Below are 26,471 nucleotides of genomic sequence, written 5' to 3' on the forward strand. Positions count from 1 at the left end.
ATTTGAGGATGATTTTATTCCACAATGCCCATAGCTACACAGGTGAATGAGGACTTGTTTTAAAGCACTTTTACGGTTTGCTTAGAATGGATAAATATTAGTGCACATAGTTTAGCCACAAATTCACTTTAATGTAAAAATGTAACAATAGAAAATATGTACTTTGACATGGAAAGCTATACGAGTGAAGCGATACTTTTCTGTGCCATGAAACTATTTCATGAAAATTCTCACTGGCAGTTAAGCCAATGTTTCTGATACAAAACGGGCCAAAGCAAGCACTGTAAGCTGTACAGATGTGTATCTAGCTACATCTGTCACGTCAGGTACACAAAGCGAAATTAAGAGTTCTTTGTTTTAGGAGCAACTGCATGACAGAGTGTGCAAAATTAATTTATTGCCGTTATTCACATTCAAGTATGATGTACTGGAAAAGTAGCACTGCTACATGACACGGTATGTTTAGAATTCATAACATTCTCAGATGGGCGAGTGGATTGCCATTTTATGCACATATTTACAGATATAAGACAACGCACATATAAATATAAATAAGGGAAATGTTAAAATCATCATCTTAATACAGTCTGGACCGTTTTACATCAGTGGTGTCTTCAGAATTTTTTCTCTTTCGGGAATTCCCTGCCACTTGAAGGTAGGGGACTGCATCAGGAAGGCAGTAGTTGCCAGCAGGAGGTGGTGGGTCCTAAGAAGAAAGAAATACTTTTATACTGGAGAATATTCTACAACCAACTAAAAATAAGATTGCTAATTAGACAAACCTTCATGAGGTAATCCGCAATATACTCTGGTTTTAAACAGTTCACTCCTTGTGCTGCAGCCTCTGCCACACTGACTCTGGCGTCTTCAGGTTTCAGTTTAGCAAAGTCTGCAAACAGATGTGTTGTCTCTTTAAACAGAGAGGACGAGTGGCCAACGAACACCTATATGTACACACAGAATGGATTAAAAAAAAATAAAAAACGAAAGGAAAAAAAAAAAAACTGCGTCTTAACTTTTCAAGGGAATTCAAACAGATCCAATATATTAAGCCTTATTTAGCAAATGGAAATAAACAAGATGACTGATACACTTGCACTGCAGGATCACATGAGCAAGCAGATGTATGTGCACACAGTGAATGGGATCCTTTATCCCAGTTAGCAAACTGTACACCAATATTTCTTGTGTACAGCAATCTGGAACAACACGGTACACATGGAACACCCAAATGATGATTTCGCATTTTTTTTTTGGTTTTTTTAACTCCTGTTTAATGCATCAACATTTCACCTGAAAAGAACAAAACAAAATGGAATACCTACCAAAATACTACAAAATAAAATGCACATGTGCCAGGCAATGCAGTAGGTCAAAAATCATGTATAATTTTGCTGTTGTAGCAAGGCAAAGTATGTATGAGTTTTTATCAATGGAATCGGAATCTGTTTGCTGAGGCCCTAGCAGCACACTGTGATACTCCCAGCACAGCGTGCAGTCTGGCTTTAACTTTTAGTCCCTTTTTTATATGTTTTGTTACAGTCACTTGTCAAGATATCAGTACACACAATGGCAGAACTACTGCCATAGGAGCCCACACAGCACCTGGGGGGGGGGGGGGGGGGGGGGTTGGTAGACCTGAACAGGACCAGGCAGGATGAATTGTTCTTTGGGATCTGTCCACGTCTGCCCCTCAGACACTATGCTCTGTTCTGGTATTCCTCCCTGGCTGTCCATGTGTCATACCCTGGGACAAAATTGCAGAGTGATCTCCTCCCAACATCTGCCTGAAAGTGCCAGAGACAGTGCAAGGAACTTCAGTGCAGGAGGTACTGACTACTACTACTACTTACTTGGGTGTTTGCAATAATTATGCTGGAGGTAGTGGTGGGCCTTGGGAGTTTGTGTGTACTAGTACCACCATTGAATCTAGGAGGGCATAATCAATAAAACTGCCTCCAATGAAGCCTAGGAAGGGACAGGGGGAGGGGTGTTAAAAATACACAGTGTAATTAAAATGCTTAATTTCCCCAGCTTCATTGGTGACAGTGTAATTAAACTGCCTCTTTACCAAGTTAATAGTAAGCCTTGTTGCTCCAAAACGCTCTTTACTCCTTGACCCTCCAGCTGCTATTAGGTGCTTGTCCAAAAGAAAATAAATGGACCACACACTGGACGACACCAATGGTAAAACCTATTTTAATCCAGCAACAAAGGTTCACAGCATGACTTCCCACCTATCCGCCTCATGCTCCAAAGCGTTTCGCCAAACAAAGGACTTAATTATAGGGATGCCTCAACAAGAACAAGGGCAACAAGTGAGAAGAAATGCTAGAAGCCTTTGTTGCCGGATTAAAATAGCTTTATACATTGGTGCCAGCATCAGTGTGCAGGACGTTTATTCAGCTCCCCTCTTTCCCCAGCCTCTTTGGTGGCAGTAAATATCCCCCCCCCCCTCCAGCTTTACTGGTTGAAATGTAAGTTAAACTGCTGCCACTAATAAAGCTGGGGAAAGGGGGATTATAGCTACATTCTGTAATTAAAACCCCCCAACATTTCCTTCCTAGGCATTACTGCTGGCACTGACAAGGTAGTAGGATAGGCAAAAAAATAACCCACATTTCTTGATAGTACAGTACAGGACAGAGGCGTAATATTAGAGAACTGAGTTATATGTTTTTACCTTCAGATGACTGCACACTGGCAAACAATACTGAAAGGATCTTAACCACTTCCTGTTCAGGGACTTACCAGTACGTTGCTGGACTTTTGGTGGTTATACCGGGTTGATGCCTGCAGCTGTAGGCATCAACCCGGTATTGCTTTTTTGAGCTGGCATTCGGGTCTCTAGTAATACCAATCAGAGCGGCTAACTAGCCACTTGATTGCCATTACAAGCAGCAGGAGGGGACGTCCCTCTTCTCCCGCAGCTCTTCCTTCCCTCTGGGAAACCCAAGAGACCAGGTGGTACCTTTTCAAGAGGATTTAAGTACTTCTGTGATCGCTATCAGCATTATTTTTCCTCAGGAGGGCACATAACTACTGTGGGACACCATATTGCCTCCTTAGGCTACCTATTTGATAGGCCTGATAAGCAGCCCAATGGCCAACTGATAAAGCTTTGTTGTCAGGCTGACAATCCTGCTAATTGAGGGGCAATGGCTTAGCATTGCCAGTCTGCAACAGGAAAAGCTATTACTGGCAGGATCTATAGGTTAAAAAAAAAAAAAAAAAAAACCCTGCAATAGATTCACAAAAATAATCTGCTTTAGACAGGGGGGAACCTTTGGGGGAATCAAAAATGGAGAAAGATCTGGGAGTCTTAGTAGAGGATAGACTTGGCAATAGCATGCAATGTCAAGCTGCAGCTGCCAAGGCCGGCAGAATATTAGCATGCATAAAGAAAGGGATGTATTCCAGAGATAAGTCTATAATCCTTCCACTTTATAAAACTCTGGTCCGACCACATCTGGAATATTCTGTCCAGTTCTGGTCGCCATTCCTCAGAAGGGATGTGTTGGAGCTGGAGAGAGTCCAGAGAAGGGCAACTAAAATGATTAGGGGATTGGAGGACTTAATTATGAGGAGCGTTTACAATCGATTGATTTATTCTCCCTGGAGAAGAGACGCCTGAGAGGGGACATGATAGCAATTTACAAATACCTCAATGGTGATCTCAGCATAGAAAAAAAGCTATTCAGTCGCAAGGATTGTATGGAGGACACGAGGACATACAATGCGATTAGAGAAGCGTTTTAACCTCAGGCAACGTAGGGGGTTCTTCACAGTTAGGGCTACAAGACTGTGGAATTCTCTACCACAAGAGGTAGTTTCTGCGGGAAGTATGGCTACTTTAAAAAGACTCTTGGACGTACATCTCAAGGTTGAGAACATTAAGGGGTATGAGAGATGATTACAGCCACACACACCTACACAGGTTGAACTGGATGGACTGTGGTCTTTATTCAACCTCAACTACTATGTAACATCTGTATGAAGTAAAACATTATGACAACCGCACAAAAAATAGATTTGGGGGCTTACATGCATTTAATGCAGACAAAGAAAAATACAGACAAACATACCTTAGCTCCCCCTGACTGGAGTAGACGTTTGAAGCCGGATTCTTTTGCTTGGTCAACATTTAATATAACTTTCCATCCACTGAATGCTCCCTGTAAATGTTCAAGAGGTTAAAAATCCAGCCCAAGCCTCACTATTCTCAGAAGGAAAAGCAAGAAGCAGTCACTGACACATTCAAAACACTTTAAACAAATGCTCATAAGCACCAGATCTTAAATGGTATATTTTTAAAGTGAACTGTATAAATGGCATTTTTGGCTTACCTGTAAAATCCATTTCCTGGAGTACATCATGGAACACAGTGCATCTTCATTAACCCTTACGAACAGGGTTATGATGCCACCTACAGGTGACTGGACACTGGTACAAAAGGACAGGATGTGCCCTCCTAGGCAAAACCCTTTACAGTTTTGTAGCAAGCTGTAAACCACAAAATACAAAGAGTTGTGATCTCAGTGTGTCCCATAATGAATTCCAAGAAAAGGATTTTACAGGTAAGCCAAAACATTCTATTTTCTTTATCATACATCATGGGACACGGAGCATCTTCAATCATGCTTAAGAATAGTCACGTTCCAAACACTTGAACATGAGGGGAGGGACAACACGGCAACAAGCCCCAGAGACCAAACCACGAAATACAAGAACACCACAGTAGTCTGCAATGCACTGTAACCAAAGGTAACGTTCTCAGCGGCTCTAACACCCACCTTTGTAAAAGCATGAACTGAAGACTAGTTAGCAGCTTTGCAAACCTAAATTACCAAATTAAATTAATTTATTGATAGCCCCGGAAGAACCTACATTCCTGGTAGAATGAGCCGTCACTGAAAAAAGGTGGAACCGTTCCTTTAAAACCGTGGGCTTGGGAAAGATAGTTTACCAATCCAATGGGAAGCAGAAGCTACATGACCTTTCTTTGGTCCTCAGGAAGCACAAAGAGAAACCGATTACCGAATCGTGGCAGTTGACTTTTGATAAATTCTGATTGCACAAAGCACTTCAGGTGGTGGAGAGCAAAGTCCTCTGGCTTTTGAGGCTTAGCAGAAAAAGAAGGTATGACTATGTTTGGGTTGAGATGAAAAGACAAAAATCTTGGGCAAAAAAAAAAAAAAAAAAGACAGAGGCCAAAGCACCACCTTCACACAGAGGAGCACCAGAAACACGACCTTCTGCATCAAAAGAACCAGTAGAAGGTCTTGAATAAACTGAAGTGGAGGTTTTTGTATGAAAGAACTGGGATTACACAGGGACAGGGGGGGTAGTTTAGTCTGCCTAGAGAAATAATGACCACGACACCCTATAAAAGGGCATGCAGGAATGATAAGAAAATGGTCACTGAAAAAAATACTACCAAGGCTAAAATCTGCACCTTGATTTTGACTGAAGTCCAAGCACAGTTCAATTGCCGTTTAGAGAAAAGCCAAGACACAGCCCACCATATTCTTGCGAGGATGAAAAATTTCTAGCCTCAAACTTAGGCAATACAAAATTTCTAGCACCTGTGGTAAATCTCAAGTAGCCTTCCTTACTTTTAAAAAGGACACTGGAAAAAAAAAATAAATAAATAAATTAAAAATTAAAAAACTGGGAGGACCCATGTAGCCCCATCTGCCAACAGCAAGCCTCAGGTAATTGCTAGTGTCTTTCGGAGTTGAATGTCTCCTCTCTACAATCAACTTTTTTTGCTGCGTTATGGCCATGTCAGCATATTACAGTTTCCAGATTGGTGCCCCATGGTGAGAGCTTCGGGGACCGTACCTGCACCCCACCAGAGAATAGGCAAGGCCAGCCTGTATAATTGCTTTGGGCATTGCATCCTGCCTTTTGCTAGGTTCACATCTATACAGTTTCACTGTGGACGTGTCTGTGCAGGCACAGTAGCCTACTCATTTGAATGGGCTGCTGTAACTATGAGAAATGCAGGGAAAAGGTCCCTGAACTTTTTGTAAAACTGCATTACCAATTAATGGCATCCCTGCATGTCTGCTAAACAGCAGTTCACTTTTGCTGCAAAGCGCATCCGGCTTGCAAGCAGTCCCACACCCCCATTGTTGTGAACCTAGCCTTAGACAGCCACCTTAGATCGTCAAAGGTCCAGGGCAGAGGTGATCTACTCCAGTATAACCCAAGTCCCTGAAGACCCCCTTGCTAAATAAGGGGTGTGCCCTTCCAAATCGAGCCAAGCCATGGGGTATAAAGGGTTAATCCCTACATTCTCTTGAGTGGAACTGCAGGTCAATTCCCCCCCTTAGTGCGATTTTCCATGCAGGTCCTGAGCCTAATGGTGGCCTCATTCAAAGTAGTACCATATGCTTGGATTCACTCCAGGCTATTACAACACAATATTCCTGGCTATGGGGGACAAATACGTTTCTTCTCTGGATCGACCAATCCACCTACCAACAGACGCCAGATACTCAAAGCACTCCAACATGAAGAATATGTAATCTGGCGCTGCAGTAGGGGAAGTCTTTTCTTCCACTAAAGTTTGACAGTGTTCACGACAAATGCCAGGATGTTGGCGACTACCAACTCCAGGGCTGTGGCATACATAAATCCCCAGGGCAGAACCAGGAGTCATGCAGCTCAGGGAGAAGCAGATGCCCCCCACCATCAAGATCTACAGTCTCAGGGTGTTCCATCCTGTTACTTTTGTCTGTGGCTTTGATGTTGAGGCCCAGGGGTCTGGCTGCTTCGGTCATCCTTTTGGATTATAAGTGCCAGAATATCAACTTTGTGTAAGATCTATTACTGCACCTGGAAGGTTTATTTTGCCTTGTGTGAACAGTGTAAATTTAACCGGTTGCTGACCGCCGCAGTATATAGTCGTGCGGCGGTCAGCCCCGGCCAGGCAGAGTGACGTATGGATACGTCACTCGCCTGTCACTGACTTGAGAGCCAATTGCGAGCGGGCGCGCGCCAGCCGAGGCGCGCGCCCGCCGCGGCTCGTTCACAGACAAGTCAGTCTGGAAAGGCGGAGCGGCTTATGTAAACAACCTGGTGTAACCTGGTGTAAAAATGAAGATCAGACGGTTCTACTATGTAGGACCGTTGATCTTTGTTTTTACACCAATAGCAATGTCCCTATACAGTTAGAATCACGCCCCTAGGACACACTTAACCCCTCCCTCTCCAATAAAGTTAACCCCTTCCCTGCCAGTGTCATTTTTGCAGTAACAGTGCATATGTATAGCACTGATTACTGCAGTAATGTCACTGGTACCCCCAAAAGTGTCAAAAATGTCAGTCAAGGGTCCGATCTGTCCACCGCAATGTCGCAGTACCGGAAAAAAAAAAAAAGAAAAAAAAAAAAAAAAAAAAATCGCAGATCGCCGCCATTACGCGTTAAAAAAAAAAAAAACACCAAAAATGACAAAAATCTTTCCCTTTGTTAGTAAACGCGATAACTTTTGCGCAAACCAATCAAAATACGCTTTTTGCGATTTTTTTTACCAAACATATGTAGCATAAAACAAATTGGCCGAAAATGTTAAAAAATGTTGATTTTTACATTTTTTTGGGGGGGAATTTCATATAAAAAAATGTGAAAAATATTGTTATTTTTGCAAAATTGACGCTCTTTTTTTGTTTATAGCGCATGATCAAAAAATCGCACAGGTGATCAAATACCACCAAAAGAAAGCTCCGTTTGTGGGAAAAAAAGGACGTCAAATTCGTTTAGGTACAACGTCGCACGACCACGCAATTGTCCGTTAAATTCACGCAGTAAAAAAAAAAAAAAAAATCGCAAAAAACCCCCTGGTCTTTTAGCAGCCAAATCCCCCGGGGCTTAAGTGGTTAATACTGGTCAGTACTCCATGGGACATACCTTGGCTTTCCTTCAATTGAGGCTGAAACAGTGGTTGGCCTTGAGTACGATTAAGGGTAAAAATATTGGACTTGGCTACGCTTTCTTTAGAGGCGGTGGGCATCTCACTCACTTTGTATATGGCATTGTTCATATTGCTCCTCCCAGACAATCTCTGGTAGTACCGTTGATCAAAACTTGGTGCTTGGGCATCTTTTGAGCCCATTAGGGATCTGTCATTGTCTGACCTTGCTCACAAAGTGGTTTTCCTGACTGCCATCACCTCTGAGGTGGGCGTCAAAAGCTGGCCATTTTATCTTGTAAAGAGCCCTTCCTGGTGGTTCACAAGGATAAGGCTGTTCTGCAGGCCAAAGTATCCTTTCTGCCTAAGGTGGTGTCTATTTTCACCTTAATCAGGAGATAGTATTTCCATCCTTCTGTCTCACTTCAAAACACCCTTGAGATGTGGTGCTTCATTCTCTGGATGTGGTTTCAGCTGCTAGAGTTTATCTCACAGCCACAGCCTCATTGAGACAATATTACTGCCTCTTTGTGCTTCCAGAGGGATCTGGCAGGGGGCTCCCTGCATCTTGTTCCACTATTGCTGGGTGGACCAGTCAGGTTGATGCTTGGGCCTATTTGGCCAAAGATAGGGTTCCTCCCTTTCCGGTGGTTCCCTATTGTACTAGATCGATCAGTGCATCCTGGGCGTTTCAGCTTTAGGCTTCTGCGTTGCAGAATTGTAAGGCTGCCACCTGGTGTTCGATTTATCCTTAGTGTTTTTTGTCGGGTGTGTTCAGGCCTTGGCTGATGCTGCGTTTGGTGGCAAAATGCTTTGGGCTGCTGTTTTGGTACTGGATTATATTTTTGTGTTGGATCAGTTGGCTGGTTATTTTTTCCTGTTTTGCCTGCCCCTTGTTGGTATTGTTTTGAGACATCCCAGTCATCTCCACTTTTGCCTGTGTCTTCCTGTACTTTATGAAGAAAATGGGATTGGACTTACCCACAAAAATGGATTTTTGTAAAATCTTACCGTAAAATCCTTTTCTCTTAAGCTCATTGACAGACGCAGTCCTCTTTGATTAATATCAAATTGGGTTATACTGCCCTCTACAGGAGTAGGACACTAGGCAGAAGAAAACGTTCTGGCCACACCTTAGGGGCAGTCCCAGAGGGTATATCCTCTCTCCCTGCTACAGGATGTCAGTTATGTCACAAAGCAGTGTCAGAGAATTTAACCCAACTCAATAATAGAGGGGCGGGTACTGCGTCTGTCAATGAGCTTAAGAGAAAAGGATTTTACGATAAGATTTTACAAAAATCCATTTTTCTCTGTCGCTCACTGACAGACGCAGTCCTCTTTGATTAATATCAAATTGGGACGTCCAAAAGCAGTGCTAATAATGGAAATCAAAATCAAATCTAGAAGGCCCAACCGGTGCCAACTAGAAGTTTTAAAGGCTCATCAGACAAAAGGATGAGACTCCCAACAGAAAAAACCCTTGAGGTAGACCAACGGTCTCCTCAAATTGCGGCCTGCAGAACCTTGCGGCCAAAAGAGGCATCCGACGATGCCATCACATCAACTTTATAAAATTTTGTAAAAGGTATGAACCGACGACCAGGTAGCCGCCTTGCAAACCTGGACCACTGACGCCGGATGGCGGAAGACCCAGGAAGCAATAAGCGCCCGAGTGGAGTGCACCTTAACAGGGAACGGAGGATTCCGACCCTTAATAGAATAAGCCTGTACCATCGTCTGTCTGATCCATCTGGAGATAGTCGCGGCAGATGCAGGCAACCCCTTTTTGGGGCCATCCGTGATCACAAAAAGTGAATCCGTCTTACGAAACGAGTCCGTAGTTTTCAAGTATACTCTGATTGCCTGAACCACATCCAAGGAATGTAAGGCAAACTCCCGAGGATGACTGGGCTTAGGACACAGGGAAGGCAATACAATGTCCTCATTCAGATGAAACTCTGAAACCACTTTAGGAAGGAAGGATGGATTCGGACGAATAACCACCATATCCCTATGAACCACTAGATATGGGGAACGACAAGATAATGCGGCCAGTTCTGACACCCTGCGTGCAGAAGTGATGGCCACCAAGAAGGCCACCTTCTGGGATAAGGTAAGCAAGGGAATCTCCCTAATATCTTCAAAGGGAGGTTTCTGAAGAACCGACAACACCAAATTAAGATCCCAGGGCGGTAATGGCGCGCACTGGCGGAGCCAGGTGCCGCACCCCCTGGATGAAATTCCGCACCAAGGAATGAGTAGCCAAAGGCTTCTGAAAGAAGATTGCTAACGCTGAAACCTGACCCTTGATAGTACTCAAGGCCAGCTTCTGCTCAACCCCCTGTTGCAGAAAAGCCAAGATTCGGGTCACCGAATAGGCACGTGGAGGAAATCCAAGGGATTCACACCACGCAATATAAGACTTCCATGTGCGATGATAGGTTTTTCTGGAAGTCGCTTTCCTTGCTTTAGAGTAGGAATAACTGAAGTTGACAATCCCTTGTCCTTCAGCACCTGGGTCTCAATAGCCAGGCCGTTAAAGCCAGCGATTGTAAAGCAGGATGGAAGATTGGTCCCTGAGAAAGCAGATCCTCCCTTAGAGGAAGTCTCCAAGGAGCGTCCGCGACCAGCCTGACCAAGTCGGCGTACAAGGGTCGCCGAGGCCAGTCCAGAGCTACCAGGATAACTGGGATTCCCTCCACCTCTATCCTGCGAAGCCCTTTACAGTGCCCACTCTTTACAATGACTATCCGATAGTCAGCTCCCAAACCAAGCCTCCTGGTTCTTATTCACCAAATCACACTCAAGAGGGGGATCTGTGACACATGTTATAGGATAGAGGGGGGACCCAGGATCAAGAGGGTCCGACCATCCACAGAGGGGCCCGTGTCTATTCCCAAAACCCGACAGGGGAGAGGGGGAACATACTACTCACCATATCGGAACCGGCGGGCACCCACTCCTAACAGAAGCCCTCTCCACCGAGGTGGGGGGGCTGTCGACCAATACGGACGCCGCGACTCAGTTTCCAACTGGTCGCCGGCGCCCCGGCGAGACGTTTAACTCGAAGGGTCAGTCCCTGTCCAGTGGGACTATGTCGTGGCCGACCCAGCGCGGAGCTAGGGCCTGCACGCGCTCGTAGGCTGACTGGGGTGACCACTGGATCTTAACATCCAGCCCGTCGCCCAGTTCCAGCATAATTGTTTAAATGTGTCGCCGCCGATCCAGCGTGGAGCTGGAATCTGCATGCGCTTGTAGACCGGCTGGGGTGACCACTGGACCTCAAAATCCAGCCCGTCGCCCAGATCCGGCATAATTGCTTGAAGATCTCACAGGAACAACTGGAGAAAAAAGCTGCCTAAAAAATCTTGCCAGGACCAAAGATCCCAGCAAGAATCTTAGGTCCTTACTCCTGACTACACAGAAAAAAACTGCCATCCTGTAGCAGAGGGAGAGAGGATATACCCTCTGGGACTGCCCCTAAGGTGTGGCCAGAACGTTTTCTTCTGCCTAGTGTCCTACTCCTGTAGAGGGCAGTATAACCCAATTTGATATTAATCAAAGAGGACTGCGTCTGTCAATGAACGACAGAGAAAATAAATTTCTTGAAGTACAGTACAGGACATAGGCCACCCTCAAACTCTGTGGCCCTCTTATTGCTTGATAAAGAACTAAGGCTTGCTGGAACCTGTTATAGAAGGGGGGAGGGGGCCTTTTTTGTTTTGATGTTTGCTAGCATCCAATCACCTGAAGGTACATGCCTATAACTGAAGTTGCCTTTGAATTGGTCTGTGTCCCATACTTAAAGCAATCGATTTTACAGGTAGAGTAAAAATCCCATTATTTTCACTGACAATATGTTGAAGTGAAATTAAATACTTTCCTCTTTTTTTTGGGGGGGGTACATTTCAGAACAGCGCACGCTTTTCCTACAGCTTACCTGTAAAAACCTTTTTTTGGAGTACATCATGGGACACAGAGCAGCCATAATAATTACTATGTGGGTTATGCGCGACCTATAGGTGAATGGACATTGGCAGATCAATTAAACAGGAAGTCCTTCTCTATATAACCCCTCCTACACAGGACGTACCTCAGTTTTGTAGCAAAGCAATGAATATCCTAAAGAAAGAGGAGAGGGACTCTGTGTCCCGTGATGTACTCCAAGAAAAGGTTATTTCAGGTAAGCTGAAGGAAAAATCCAATTTTCTTTGTCGTACATCACGGGACACACAGCAGCCAGAATAATTACTATGTGGGATGTCCTAAAGCAATGCCCTTGAGGGGAGGGAGACACAATCACAAACTGCCACCTCAGAAGGACCTATTCTGCCACCCGTAACATACTGTGGCCAAAGCTGTATCCTCAGTGGCTTTGCTATCCATCTGGTAAAATTCTGTGAATGTATGAATGAAAGACCATGTACTGGCCTTAAACACGTGAGCCACTGACACCTGATGGCGCAAGATGTCCCCACACACCTGGTAGCAAGCACTCTCACCAAAAAGGGGTGGGTACCTTGCCCTTTCAAGCCATGGGCTTGAATAATTAACTTGCTTAAATAATAAACCAAAGAAAAAAAAATAGGTAATTTGGATGCCTCCTGCTCTTCCATTATGGAAGCATGCAAGCATGCGTTTATGCAAATATACGTTTATGCAAACACATATCCTGCAAACATGAAAACACATGCCTATGCAAACACGTGTACATGCAAACATGCATCCACGCAATTAGCAAGCATGTGATTTTGCAACATGTGTCTATGCAAACATGTGTCTATGCAAACTTGCGTTTATTCAACCATGCACTTTTGCACACATGCGTTCACGCATTTATGCAATATGAGTTTCTGCAAACATGTACATGTAAGCATGCGTTTATGCAAACATGCCCCTATGCAAGCAGACATGAACATGTTTACTATGCTGCACCAGCTCAATTGCACTTGGCCCTAACTGATTTTGCAGGATACGCCAAGCATATAGGCTCCAATACAGCCTTAATGCTGCTTCAAAACAGCCTAAAAATAAGTTCCTGAAGACCAAATGCATGTTATTCTGGAGACATAACTCCTTAAAGTGCACTGATACACGTACAGGGATGTATCGAAAGACAGTTGTACAAGCCCCCCAGATTAGGCAGTATACCTTTATGCCGTATACAACCATGCCTTGACTGGTCACCTAGCTCTCCCATAGAAATGACCCATTTTATTATGTAGCCATGGGCTGAAGTTATGTCTCAGAGGCCTTGCTGATCATTCAGCCCACAGGGTCCACCAAAAATGGACGCCCTTCTACTTCCTGTCTATAAAGGGAGTAGGCCATACTGAGCGAACCTGCACCCTCTAGTGGCTGGAGGAGACACTGTAGTCCAATGCTCCTGAGAAGTACACAGGGCATGAACAGTACACTGCCCCCCCCCCCAGTGGCCACTGGGAGAAAGACCAGAACGACAGATCTCTCTTTTTTTTTTAAAAAAAAAAGAGAAACTGCAAAATGCAGACTTACCCTTCCTGCTGCAGAACCCTGAGCTAACAGGAGTCCAATCTTCACCCATAATGGCAGGCTCAGTCATAAAAGACCTTCACGGACTGGGTCCCCCTTAATCTGGGGTCCACCCCTCTGGACCTGTATAGCACCCCTGCAGGAAAACACCTTGGTCAGAACAAACACTGCACAGGGTTCCTTACCCAGGGTCCAGGGCCATAAGGCTGCATTACAAGAAAACCTTGAGAAATCTTCTCTATCCAAATGAGGCTTGGGTACCATCCCTTTTGGCTGACAGCTTTTTTTGAATGAATCCGATTGAAGTCCCTGATTCTGAACAGAACCGTCCAGACCTCTAAGTATGCTCCAAGAACACATGTATCACATTCAGTGACCACCACCTTACAGACACTGGCAAAAAACTGAGGTACTTTCTGTGTAGAGAGGGGGGGGGGGCTTCTTAGAGTTTGATTGATCTGCCAGTGTCCATTCACCTATAGGTGGCGCATAACACACATAGTAATTATTATGGCTGGATGTACGATAAAGAAAGGTCTATTCTTTAATAACATGACTTGAGGGCGCGGGGAAGATTTTCACTAGATTTTTGGGACCCACTGGCTCCTGCAGATGTCAATCACAGCCAGTGAGGAGCGAGTGGAGGGCGAGACAAAGCCATGCTCTGCGTGTTAGTGGACACACAGAGCGGGGGCTTGGGAGCACAAGTGCCCTCACAGTAAGCGGCTTATAATGGGGGCACGTGACAAAAGGGGAAGGAGTAAGGGGCACTGGCAGGGGACCCCAGAAGGAGGAGGACCAGGGCTGCTTTATGAGAAACATTCATGTAGTCACAAAGCAGGTGACTAACATGTTCATTCTAAAGAAAAAAAAAAAAAAAAGAAGAATGATAGATTGGTGTGTGTATATTATATATATATATATATATATATATATATATATATATATATATATATATATATATATATATATATACACACACACACACACACACATACATACACATATACACTCACACGTCCAGTATCTCACAAAAGTGAGTACATCCCTCACATTTTTGTAAAATATTTTAATATTATCTTTTCATGTAACACTAAAGAAAACGGAATTTTTGTAAAATCTTACCTGTAAAATTCCTTTCTCTGAGTCCTCCGACAGTCGCCGCCTCTTCATATTCGTCACATATGGGGTATTAGACTTTGCTCCGAAGGAGTAGCTAGGCAACAGAATATGTTAACATTAAAGCTTTTAACATATCCCACCCTCAAGGGGTGGTCCCCTCAGTCAATACCCTCCTACTTCCTGCAACCATATCTCAGTTTCAGTGGAATAGCAGTAGAGTATACAACCAAACCCCAAAAGAGGGGCGGGGGCGGCGACTGTCGGAGGACTCCGAGAAAGGAATTTTACAGGTAAGATTTTACAAAAATTCCGTTTTCTCTTACGTCCTCCGACAGTCGCCGCCTCTTCATATTCGTCACATATGGGGACGTCCCAAAGCACTGCAAACATGAGGGGTGGGAAACGCATCCGCGCCGAAAGGCAACGCAGTCTCCGCATCAAAGAAAGGAACCTTACCAAAGGAAGGAACCCAGCTGGGCAACAGGAAAAAACAGGTGCTCAACAGGAGCAACAACCCAGGAAAAGACAAATAACCAGGGGATAAAAAACTTATCCCAACAGCCAGAGGTCCCCAACAAGGGACCCTAGGGAATCGCCGCACTAAGAACCTTGCGGCCAAGGGAAGCATCCGCCGATGCCTGAACATCTACTTTGTAGAATTTTGTGAAAGTGTGCACGGTCGACCAGGTCGCCCCCTTACACACCTGGGCTACAGAAGCCCCATGACGACAGGCCCAAGACGTACTCAGAGATCTAGTAGAGTGCGCCTTCACAGGCACAGGGGGAACCTTCCCCTGCAAAGCATAGGCCTGTTCAATGGTCTGCCTGATCCATTTGGCGATGGTAGAGGCCGACGCCGCCATGCCCTTCCGAGGACCCTCTGGAAGAACAAACAAGGAATCCGTCTTTCGAAAAGACTCAGTCGATTTAAAGTAAACCCTTATCGCCCGAACAACATCCAAAGAATGTAATCTCACCTCCTTTGGATGTTTAGGCTTCGCGCACAGCGAAGGCAAGACAATATCCTCATTAAGATGGAATTCCGAAACTCGCTTCGGAAGAAAAGAAGGATTAGGTCGCAAGACCACCTTATCCAAATGAACAACCAGATACGGAGACTTGCAGGACAAAGTCGCCAGCTCCGACACTCTGCGAGCCGAAGTGATCGCAACCAAAAAGGCGACCTTTTTGGACAACATAGACAACGAGATCTCCCTGATCTGTTCAAAAGGAGCACGTTGTAACACAGATAGAACGAGATTCAAGTCCCAAGGGGGCAGAGGATCCCTCCTAGGAGGAACCAGATGCCGCACTCCCTGAACAAAAGTGCCAACCAAGGAGTTGGAAGCCACGGGACGTTGAAACAGAACGGCCAGCGCAGACACCTGACCCTTTATCGTAGCAAACGCCAAACGCTGATCGACACCCGTTTGAAGGAAGGACAGCACTCGGGAAACCGAGTACGTGCGGGGTGAAAACCCCCTGGACTCACACCAGGCAAAATAGGCCTTCCAAGTACGGTAATAAACCTTCCCCGAGGAAGACTTCCTCGCGCTGATCAAGGTATGAACGACCTCTGGGGAGAGACCCTTCTCCTTCAGGACCTCGGTCTCAACAGCCAGGCCGTCAAAGCCAGCGACTGTAAAGCAGGATGGAATAACGGGCCCTGAGACAGGAGATCGTCTCGAAGAGGCAGACGCCACGGGGCGTCGACCGCCAGATTCACGAGGTCTGCGTACCAGGACCGGCGAGGCCAGTCCGGTGCCACAAGAATCACCGTGCTGCGTTCCGAGTGTAACCTGCGAAGGAACCTGGACAGCAACTGAATCGGTAGAAACGCGTACATCAGCTTGTACCGATGCCACGGGGCCACTAACGCGTCCGACGCGTCTGCCCGAGGGTCGCGCGTCCTTGCCACGAACCTTCTCACCTTGTTGTTGAGACGAGACGCGAACAGGTCCACATCTGGAAGACCCCATTTCGCGCACAACATCTGGAAGACAGCCGGGTAGAGAGACCATTCCCCCTGATCCAGGGCCTGGCGACTCAGATAGTCCGCCTGCCAGTTCTCCACCCCTGGAATGTGAACCGCCGATATCGCCGGGACATGAGTCTCGGCCCAAGACAGAATGTCGGCCACTTCTCGAGCCGCTCGGGCACTCCTGGTGCCCCCTTGGTGGTTGATGTAGGCCACCGCCGTGGCATTGTCCGTCTGCACCCAAACCGGGCAGCCCTGCAGCCGGTCCGTCCAGCGATGAAGACAGAGATTTATCGCACGCAATTCCAGAATGTTGATCGGAAGGGAGGACTCCCCCTCCGACCAAGTCCCCTGGGCGGACAGAACGCCCAGAACACCACCCCAGCCCGACAGGCTGGCATCCGTAGTAATTACCGTCCACGAGATAGGACGAAACGACTTGCCCCCGGACACCATCGGGGACTGGAGCCACCACAGAAGGTCTCTTCTGGTGCGATGACTCAACGAGATTTGAAGATCCAGAGATTGAGGTCGCCCCTCCCACATGGACAGGATCTCCGCTTGGAGACCCCGTGTGTGAAACTGGGCGAAGGGAATCGCCTCGAAGGCCGAGACCATCAATCCCAGACATCTCATGCACGTCCGCAGAGACGAGTGCGGAACGTCCCTGAGGGACCTGACTTCCTCCTGAAGAGTTCCGAGTTTGTCTTCCGGCAGGAAGACCTTCGCCTGCACAGAGTCCAGAATAATTCCCAGGTAGGAAAGACGAACCGACGGACTCAGTGTCGACTTTGGAAAATTTATCGTCCAACCAAACTCCTGCAGAGTTTGCATCGTGACAGACAGGTCCTTCTCCAGACCCTGGCTGGTCGTAGACCGAACCAGAATGTCGTCCAGATACCCCAGGACAAAAATGCCCTGGGCCCTCAATAATGCCAGAACCGGTGCAAGCACCTTGGTGAAGACCCGCGGAGCCGAGGCGAGACCAAAAGGCAACGCCACGAACTGGTAGTGATCCTCCGCAATGGCAAATCGAAGGTACCTCTGGTGACCCTCGAAAATGGGGATGTGAAGATACGCATCCTTCAAATCGATGGAGGCCATGAATTCCCCCGGAACCAGGGCAGCCACCACCGACCGCAGGGATTCCATGCGGAACTTGCGAACCCGCACAGAGCGGTTCAGAGCCTTCAAGTCCAGAATTGGACGAACCTTGCCCTCCTTTCTGGGCACGGTGAACAGATTGGAATAAAACCCCCGAAATCTGTCCCGATGAGGCACCGGAACTACCACTCCCTGAGCCCTCAGGTCCCGCACCGCCAGGTGCAGGTCCCGCAAACGCTCTGGAGACAGTTGAAGATTTGAGGGAAAAAATCTGCTCTCTGGCCGAGAGAGAAACTCGATCTTGTAACCAGATCGAACGATCTCCTGAACCCATCTGTCCCGCACGCGGGCCAACCAGGGTTGAAGAAAACCGAGCAAGCGTCCCCCCACCCCAAAACTGGGTGAGGGCGCCCCTTCAGGCCGCACTGTTATGGGCTGCGGATCCGGATTGACCGGACTTCTGTTTACCAGACCAGGGCTTCTTCTGAGAGCCTTGACCTTTGAACGGTTTGCCCTTGTAGTGCGACCGAAAGGCACGAAAGGACCCCTGAGGGGGCCGAAAATTAGCATGCTTCTTCCCAGAAGCCCCCTTAGCCTTGGGGAAATGGGGCAAGAGAGTGCTCTTACCTCCGGTGATCCCCTTAATCAACACATCCAAGGACTCCCCAAAAAGGCGAGACCCATCATAAGGCAGATTGGCTAAGGTCTTACGTGAAGATTGGTCCACCGACCAACATTTCAACCAAACCAGGCGGCGAGACAACACCGCCACGCTGTGCACACGTGCAGCCAACGGGACTAGGTCCAAGTCCGCATCACACAGATACATGACACCCTGGTGGATTTGATCCACCATATCCAGGGTCGCCGGCGAGGCCGAATCGGCCACTAGGACGCGCCTAAGCATCTGCGTCCAACTTGCGACCGCCTGGGCCGCCATGAGAGAGGCAAACAGAGCCTTAAGCATAGAACCCGTAACAGAATAAGTATGACGGGCAAGAGACTCCAATCTCCTATCCGTGGCATCACGGAACACAGAGGAATCCTCTGCAGGAATCGCAGTGGATTTGTTTAAAACCGCAATTGCGTGATCCACTGGGGGTGGCACACACCACCTTTCATCAGTGGAAGGCGAGAAAGGATAACGCAGCTTGAACCTACTTGGTACAGCAAAAGGTTTGCGTAGATTGCGCCATTGTTCCTTAACAGCGCGCTGAAAATCATCATTGCAGGGAAAAACCTGCGGCGTCCTGCGTTTTCTCTGCGTCCCATAAGCCGCCAAGGCAGCGGGGGGACACACTTCATCCTGCAAACGCAGCGTTTGTTTTATGGAAGCAATCAATTCATCCATGATTACAAGCTCTTCAGGCGAGCCAGGGGGAGAATTATCAACCCCTTCAACTTCAGCCTCCACCTCGGACCCCACTAGATCCAGGGAGGAGCGGGACCCCGATAAGGAGGCCCCCGCCATAACAGCTCCATCACCTTCACCCTCAGAATCAGAGGAAAGAGAAACTCTGGGTCTTTTAGTAGATTGAGCAGCCACCAGCATCTGCACCTGAGCAGCAAGGCCAGCCACAATAGTGGCTAAATCCCCCCCTGGGGGGAAACAGCGGTCCCCTGGCTTTCCACCAAGACGTTAGGAAATTTGCCCTCCTGAGAATCCATTGCCCCTATTACAAATGCCGGATAATAAAGGGTTAACTGCCCCTTTAACAAGCGCGGCGAGCGCAGCCCACCGCACCACACACAAGCACAATGAGACCCCCACAGGGACAATAAAACTGACACAGGCAATGGATAAGAAGGATATAACCTGAGGAGACCCTCACCGCTGCTGCTGCCTCGATCGGTGTTCCTGGAGAAGAGGAAGTGATGCGGCCAGGGCGCTCTATGAAAGCCTATGGGAGGCTACAAGAAAATGGCCGCCATGCATGTAGAACATGCGGCCGGAGCGAGTGTAGGCAAAATGGCGCCGTTTGGCGCCGAAAACGCCGCTCCACAGTACAGTAATGCACACATGTCATCCATGTATAAAAAAACATGTTAGATCGCCGCAGCGATCGCTGTACAGTGCCCAAACATGCCCAAAACATGCCCCACAGCACACAGCTTCTCACACTGACAAGGCTGACACACACAGTGTCACACAGCTCCCCCCCCCCCCCCTTGCAGCCCACAGCATGCAGCCGAGTGATAGGGAGACAAACAGTGTGAACAGAGGCAGGTTACACAGTCCCAGACTGACACCCCCCCCAGGCAGACAGGTCCCCACATAGATACACTTACCTCACAATGGCGTGGGGGACCCGCACAGGCGAACAAGCCGCTGAGGCAGGGAGAGTCGCATACAAGACGCACAGAATGGGGGTTAAGAAACCGCACAGCGTCCAGTGAGTTAGCCACCTCACCAATCATCCCTGCACCGAACAGGGATGGGTCGTTCACTGTGCCAGGAGCGTTACCTGGCTGAACGCTCGATGGCAGGCTGGGAAGCCACTGACCCACGACCTGCGACCAGGGGGATCAGCCCGAGACCCAGCCCGCATGATCCTCTTCATCCGAAGAACTAACAAATGCTGACAAAAAGAACAGCTAAGTAAAGGTAGAGAGAAAACTCAAACAAAAAAATCAAAAAAGAAGAAAGAGTCTGGGGCACAAAGCCCCAGCACAGAGAGAGCCAGCCACTCCTGACAAGCTAGACATTGAAACTGAGATATGGTTGCAGGAAGTAGGAGGGTATTGACTGAGGGGACCACCCCTTGAGGGTGGGATATGTTAAAAGCTTTTATGTTAACATATTCTGTTGCCTAGCTACTCCTTCGGAGCAAAGTCTAATACCCCATATGTGACGAATATGAAGAGGCGGCGACTGTCGGAGGACGTAAGAGAAATTACACTTTGCTACAATGTAAAGTAGTGAGTGTACAGCTTGTATAACCGTATATATTTGCTGTCCCCTCAAAATAACTCAACACACAGCCATTCATGTCTAAACAGCTGGCAACAAAAGTGAGTACACCCTCCCCCCCCCCTCGGTGTCATGTGACTTGTTAGTGTTACTAACAAGTCTCAGGTGTGAATGGCTCGCAGGTGTGTTTGTTTGAACTCTGAGGATCTGAAAAAAAGAATTGTTGCTCTACATAAAGATGGCCTAGGCTTTAAGACGATTGCCAAGACCCTGAAACTGAGCTGCAGCACAGTGGCCAAGACCATATAGCGGTTTACCAGGACAGGTTCCACTCAGAACAGGCATCGCCATGGTCGACCAATTAAGTTGAGTGCACGTGCACAGCTTCATATCCAGAGGTTGTCTTTGGGAAATAGACATATGAGTGCTGCCAGCATTGCTGCAGAGGTTGAAGGGGTGGGGGTCAGCCTGTCAGTGCTCAGACCATACACCACATTAAATTGGTCTGCATGGCTGTCGTCCCAGAAGGAAGCCTCTTCTAAAGATGATTCACAAGAAAGCCCGCAAACACTTTGTTAGACAAACAGACTAAAGGACATGGATTACTGGAACCATGTCACGTGGTCTGATGAGCCCAAGATAAACTTATTTGGTTTAGATGGTGTGAAACCAGGTGAGGAGTACAAAGACAAGTGTGTCTTGCCTACAGTCCAGCATGGTGGTGGAGTGTCATGGTCTGGGGCTGCATGAGTGCTGCCGCCACTGGGGAGCTACAGTTCCTTGAGGGAATCATGAACGCGAACATGTACTGTGACATACTGAAGCAGAGCATGATCCCTCCCTTCAGAGAGCAGGGCAGTATTCCAACATGATAACGACCCCAAACACACCTCCAAGATGAACACTGACTTGCTACAGCAGCTGAGGGTAAAGGTGATGGACTGGCCAAACATGTCTCCAGACCTAAACCTTATTGAGCATCTGTGGGGCATCCTCAAACGGAAGGTGGAGGAGCGCAAGGTCTCTAACATCCACCAGCTCCGTGATGTCTTCATGGAGTGGAAGAGGACTTCAGTGGCAACCTGTGAAGCTCTGAACTCAATGCCCAAGAGGGTTAAGGCAGTGCGAGAAAATAATGCTGGCCACACAAAATATGGACACTTTTGGCCCTATTTGGACATTTTCACTTAGGGGTGTACTCACTTTTGTTGCCAGCGGTTTAGACATTAATGGCTGTGTGTTGAGTTATTTTGAGGGGACAGCAAATTTACACTGTTATACAAGCTGTACACTCACTACTTCACATTGTAGCAAAGTGTCATTTCTTCAGTGTTGTCACATGAAAAGATAATAAAATATTTCATCAAAACTATGAATTAACACATGTGGAATTATATACATAACAAAAAAGTGTGAAACAACTGAAAATTTGTCATATTCTAGGTTCTTCAAAGTAGCCACCTTTTGCTTTGATTACTGCTTTGCACACTCTTGATGAGCTTCAAGAGGTAGTCACCTGAAATGGTCTTCCAACAGTCTTGAAGGAGTTCCCAGAGATGCTTAGCACTTGTTGGGTCTTTTGCCTTCACTCTGCTTCCCAGCTCACCCCAAACCATCTCGATTGGATTCAGGTCTGGTGACTGTGGAGGCCAGGTCATCTGGCGCAGCACCCCATCACTCTCCTTCTTGATCAAAAACCCCTGACACAGCCTGGAGGTGTGTTTGGGGTCATTGTCCTGTTGAAAAATAAATGATGGTCCAACTAAAAACGCAAACCGGATGGAATAGCATGCCGCTGCAAGATGCTGTGCTAGCAATGCTGGTTCAGTATGCCTTCAATTTTGAATAAATCCCCAACAGTGTCACCAGCAAAGCACCCCCACACCATCACACCTCCTCCTCCATGTTTCACGGTGGGAACCAGGCATGTAGAGTCCATCCGTTCACCTTTTCTGCGTCGCACAAAGACACGGTGGTTGGAACCAAAGATCTCAAATTTGGACTCAGACCAAAGCACAGATTTCCACTGGTCTAATGTCCATTCCTTGTGTTCTTTAGCCCAAACAAGTCTCTTCTGCTTGTTGCCTTTCTTTAGCAGTGGTTTCCTAGCAGATATTCTACCATGAAGGCCTGATTCACACAGTCTCCTCTTAACAGTTGTTCTAGAGAGGTGTCTGCTGCTAGAACTCCGTGTGCCATTGACCTGGTCTCTAATCTGAGCTGCTGTTAACCTGCGATTTCTGAGGCTGGTGACTCGGATGAACTTATCCTCCGCAGCAGAGGTGACTCTTGGTCTTCCTTTCCTGGGGCGGTCCGCATGTGAGCCAGTTTCTTTGTAGCACTTGATGGTTTTTGTGACTGCACTTGGGGACACTTTCAAAGTTTTCCCAATTTTTCGGACTGACTGACCTTCATTTCTTAAAGTAATGATGGCCACTTGTTTTCCTGTACTTAGCTGCTTTTTTCTTGCCATAATACAAATTTTAACAGTCTATTCAGTAGGACTATCAGCTGTGTACCCACCTGACTTCTGCAGAACACAACTGATGGTCCCAAACCCATTTATAAGGCAAGAAATCACACTTATTAAACCTGACAGGGCACACCTGTGAAGTGAAAACCATTTCATGTGATTACCTCTTGAAGTGTGACTCTACAATTTTCATAGTCATGTAAATAAAGAAAACTCTTTGAATGAGAAGGTGTGTCCAAACTTTTGGTCTGTACTGTATATATATTATATATATATATATATATATCCAGGTTGAAATATGGCGTTATAGTATTGACTTGTGATTTAAGCCGGGATCAGTTGCTCCTTTAAGAACTGTAAAAGAAGATGAGTCTCTCCCAGGGAGTGGTGAACTGGATTATGGGGGATGTAGTTTGAAAGAAGGCAGAGACCATGCATTGATGGATTGACTGGACCACACTCCCAGGGAGCCTTGAGAGATCCGCGGAAGATCATGGGAGTAGAGATAACTTGGGGGCGGAGTCAGGTGCACGCTCTCTTGCTTCGGAGGACTCGTGGAGTGCAGGTGTGCGGAGGAGAGCAGCTGAGCAAACCGGAGTACGAGGCCTAGCTTGCGGAGAGAGCGCATCCTGAGAAAGGACAGCGGAAGTCACAGTGAGGTGACCAGTCCAGTGCGGGGGATTGAAAGGAAAGAGAGCGGTGCAGAGAGAGAGGGGGAGGCCTACACACAGTGCTGAAGTTGCTTGTGACGCAGCATCAGAGGGAGAGAGAGAATCCTGTGAAAGGCTGTGACGATCACTGCGGGACACTGTCGCTACAGTAAATTGCCTGGTGATCTGTGGAAAATCGCACGTATATCTGCATGCAGCATACATTTACATTAGGATCTGGATATCACCTATACCCCTTTTGTGGATTACAAATATCACCTAAGTGATTAGAGCTCCAACTGTCTGCAAAGAACCACAAGGCCTTGCTAGGGTACTGACTATTATTCCTTAAAGGGGGCCCCAGATTTCAGAGTGTTTATGTCAGTAGTGTAGATTGGATCTTTGTGACCTAGATGACATAACAGTTATTGCTGAGTATATTGAGTTCAAGTTGTTCAAAAGTGAATAATACATTATATTATATTGTTAAAATATATTGTTGATTATCTGATATAGGTTGGAGTTTGTCTCTCAAGTCTCACATCCATTATTGGGACTTGGGAGATCAAACTCTGCATATTGTTGATTCTGTATCTGTTGCCTTCAGCTTAATCCAGTAAACAGTTACACTGGTATACTAGTGTCCAGAGTATTACTATTCTAACATGTCTGAACCTGTAGTGCCCAGCGGGTCGGAGATGCCTCAGGGTCTAGGGAGTGCAGAGGAGGTGCTATTACTGAGCAGCCCCCATGGGGGTCGTGCTACATATTATATATATTATACATATATACATACAGACATACATACAAATACACCTTTCTTTATAATCACATTAATGCACCAACTGTTGTAAATGGCTTTAAAAGATTTATTGCCCTGAAGTGCTTCTCCATACAGTACGAGGGAGTGTTGTCACCCTAGCACTGAAAAGCTGTTCATTGCAGAATCACCGGTTAAATAGAAGGATTCAGCCACCACGTATAAAGACTTTTAAGCTGTAATACTGTATATTACATTTTTTTTCCTGGGTTTAGATAAAATGCAAGTCAATTCCTACATTAGAAGGTTGGGACACAATACAGCTTCCATACCTCCACAGTGTCCATTTCTTGTTTTATTCTCTGCAACTTTTTCCTCCATCGCATTGCTGCCTCAGCCAGCAACCTCTGCTGGGGGGTGATGCTACTGATAGCATTTAGTATCGAGTTGCTTCCCCACTCATAATCCTCTTCCTACAGGACAAATACATGTATTTATCATTAATGAAAAGGAATAATGTTTGATACTACCGGCAGTCACTTTTTCTTTAGTAAAAGGTTGCTTTACAATATGTCTCTGTGTAACATTGCAATGTTAACCAAATTACTGCTAACCTTTATGCCATTCAGTTTATCCATTGTAACCTTCGTCTTTCTATGTCATGTATGGATGGTTATCTATTTTGTGGAATTATTAAGAAAACACTACATTATTGTAAAACATGGTTATTCCTTTAAATCCACCAATAAAAATAGTTTATAAACAAAAAGGTGGCTTCGCAATGAAGAGGACTATTTGCAAGATATGTCAAGTCACTTCACTACGGGACATACCTTTTAATCCCAATAAAGAAAGCAAAACAAACTCCTTAAAGCGAAACTCCACCCAAGAATGGGAAAGCTCTGCTTGTTTGCTTCCTCCTTTCTCCCCTGTCACATTTGGCATCTTTTGTGTGTGTGTGTGGGGGGGGGGGGGGGGGGGTGGGTTAGCAGATACCTGTTTTTGACAGGTACCTGCTCCTACTTCCTGGTAAGATCGCTGCACAGTCCGACCCCTCCTCTTTCCCCCATGCTGCCTTCTGGGACTTGGACAGAAGATGGCGGGACCATTCAGAAAGCGCAACGTGCAGTAGGAAACCTGTTGTGAAGCCTGAAGTCTTTACTGCAGGTTTCCCTTACTTGCAATGTCGGCGCCTGCACCTGAAGCCGATAGACGAATCGGCCTGGGGTGCTGACATCGTGGGATCCCTGGACAGGTAAGTGTCCTTATATTAAAACTTAGCAGCTACAGTATTTGTAGCTGCTGACTTTTCATTTTTTCCCCCAGATTGGAACTCTACTTTAATATCAATTAGTTTACTTTTATTACAATTTTTGCTTAAAGTGGATGTCAAGGCATAGTAAAAAGTATTAAGTACTCTGCAATACATGCACATTTCCCCATATTTTGTCCCTTTAAACTTTAAGAACAGGAAAATAACTTTTGAAGTGCCATAAATATAGAATGTGCCCATTTTCCTGCCTGAGCTGACAACGCAGGGTCTTCTGAATTCTAAAATTCCTAAGTGTGTGGTTTAAGCCCTGCATACTAAATTCAGATGGAATATAAAGGACTCCTTTCAATTACATGTTGAGCAGACCAAAAGGGGTGTGACTAAAAAGTTTACTTATACCCTAACAGAGACCCCGTTGCCAACTTAGGGAAAAGTTACAGGGCAAACCCACTCTTGACCCACTTATAAACCTATTTATAGAGCTCCCTCGCCATTCTTTCTTCCGTTGCAGTAGCTGCAAAATACCTGGTTCTTTCAGGTTATATGGAGGGATTTGACCTCCCATTATGCAGTGGTAAACATGAACACGTCAACATCGCTCCCTGAAAGCTCCAACACCTAGTATTTCTCTGTGGCTGCAATGGAAGAAGAGGTGGGCAAGAACTATGAAGACAAATATAACTGGTCAGAGGGATGGTTGGGCTTTTTTTTTTATGCAAATGGAAATTATTATTAGATTTTTTCCCATTATATAACAGAACAAAGAAAAAAAA

General features: G+C 46.4%; 1 protein-coding gene across 1 annotated transcript in view; it reads right to left on the reverse strand.

Annotated features, from left to right (window-relative positions):
* Positions 1 to 351: 351 nt before the first annotated feature.
* TOPBP1 (DNA topoisomerase II binding protein 1) overlaps positions 352 to 26,471 on the reverse strand; it is a gene marked incomplete at its 5' end in the record, with an annotated part of 96,013 nt that continues 69,893 nt past the window's right edge. The window contains 4 exons of the mRNA XM_082259178.1: positions 352 to 706; positions 783 to 944; positions 4,086 to 4,175; positions 24,758 to 24,898. Of these exons, the coding sequence (XP_082115304.1) occupies positions 578 to 706; positions 783 to 944; positions 4,086 to 4,175; positions 24,758 to 24,898 (522 nt within the window). The 3' untranslated portion in view covers positions 352 to 577. The remainder of the gene's footprint in view (positions 707 to 782; positions 945 to 4,085; positions 4,176 to 24,757; positions 24,899 to 26,471) is intronic.

Source organism: Pelophylax lessonae (genome assembly GCF_965119305.1).
Source record: "Pelophylax lessonae genome assembly, chromosome: 5".
Taxonomy (NCBI): Eukaryota; Metazoa; Chordata; class Amphibia; order Anura; family Ranidae; genus Pelophylax; species Pelophylax lessonae.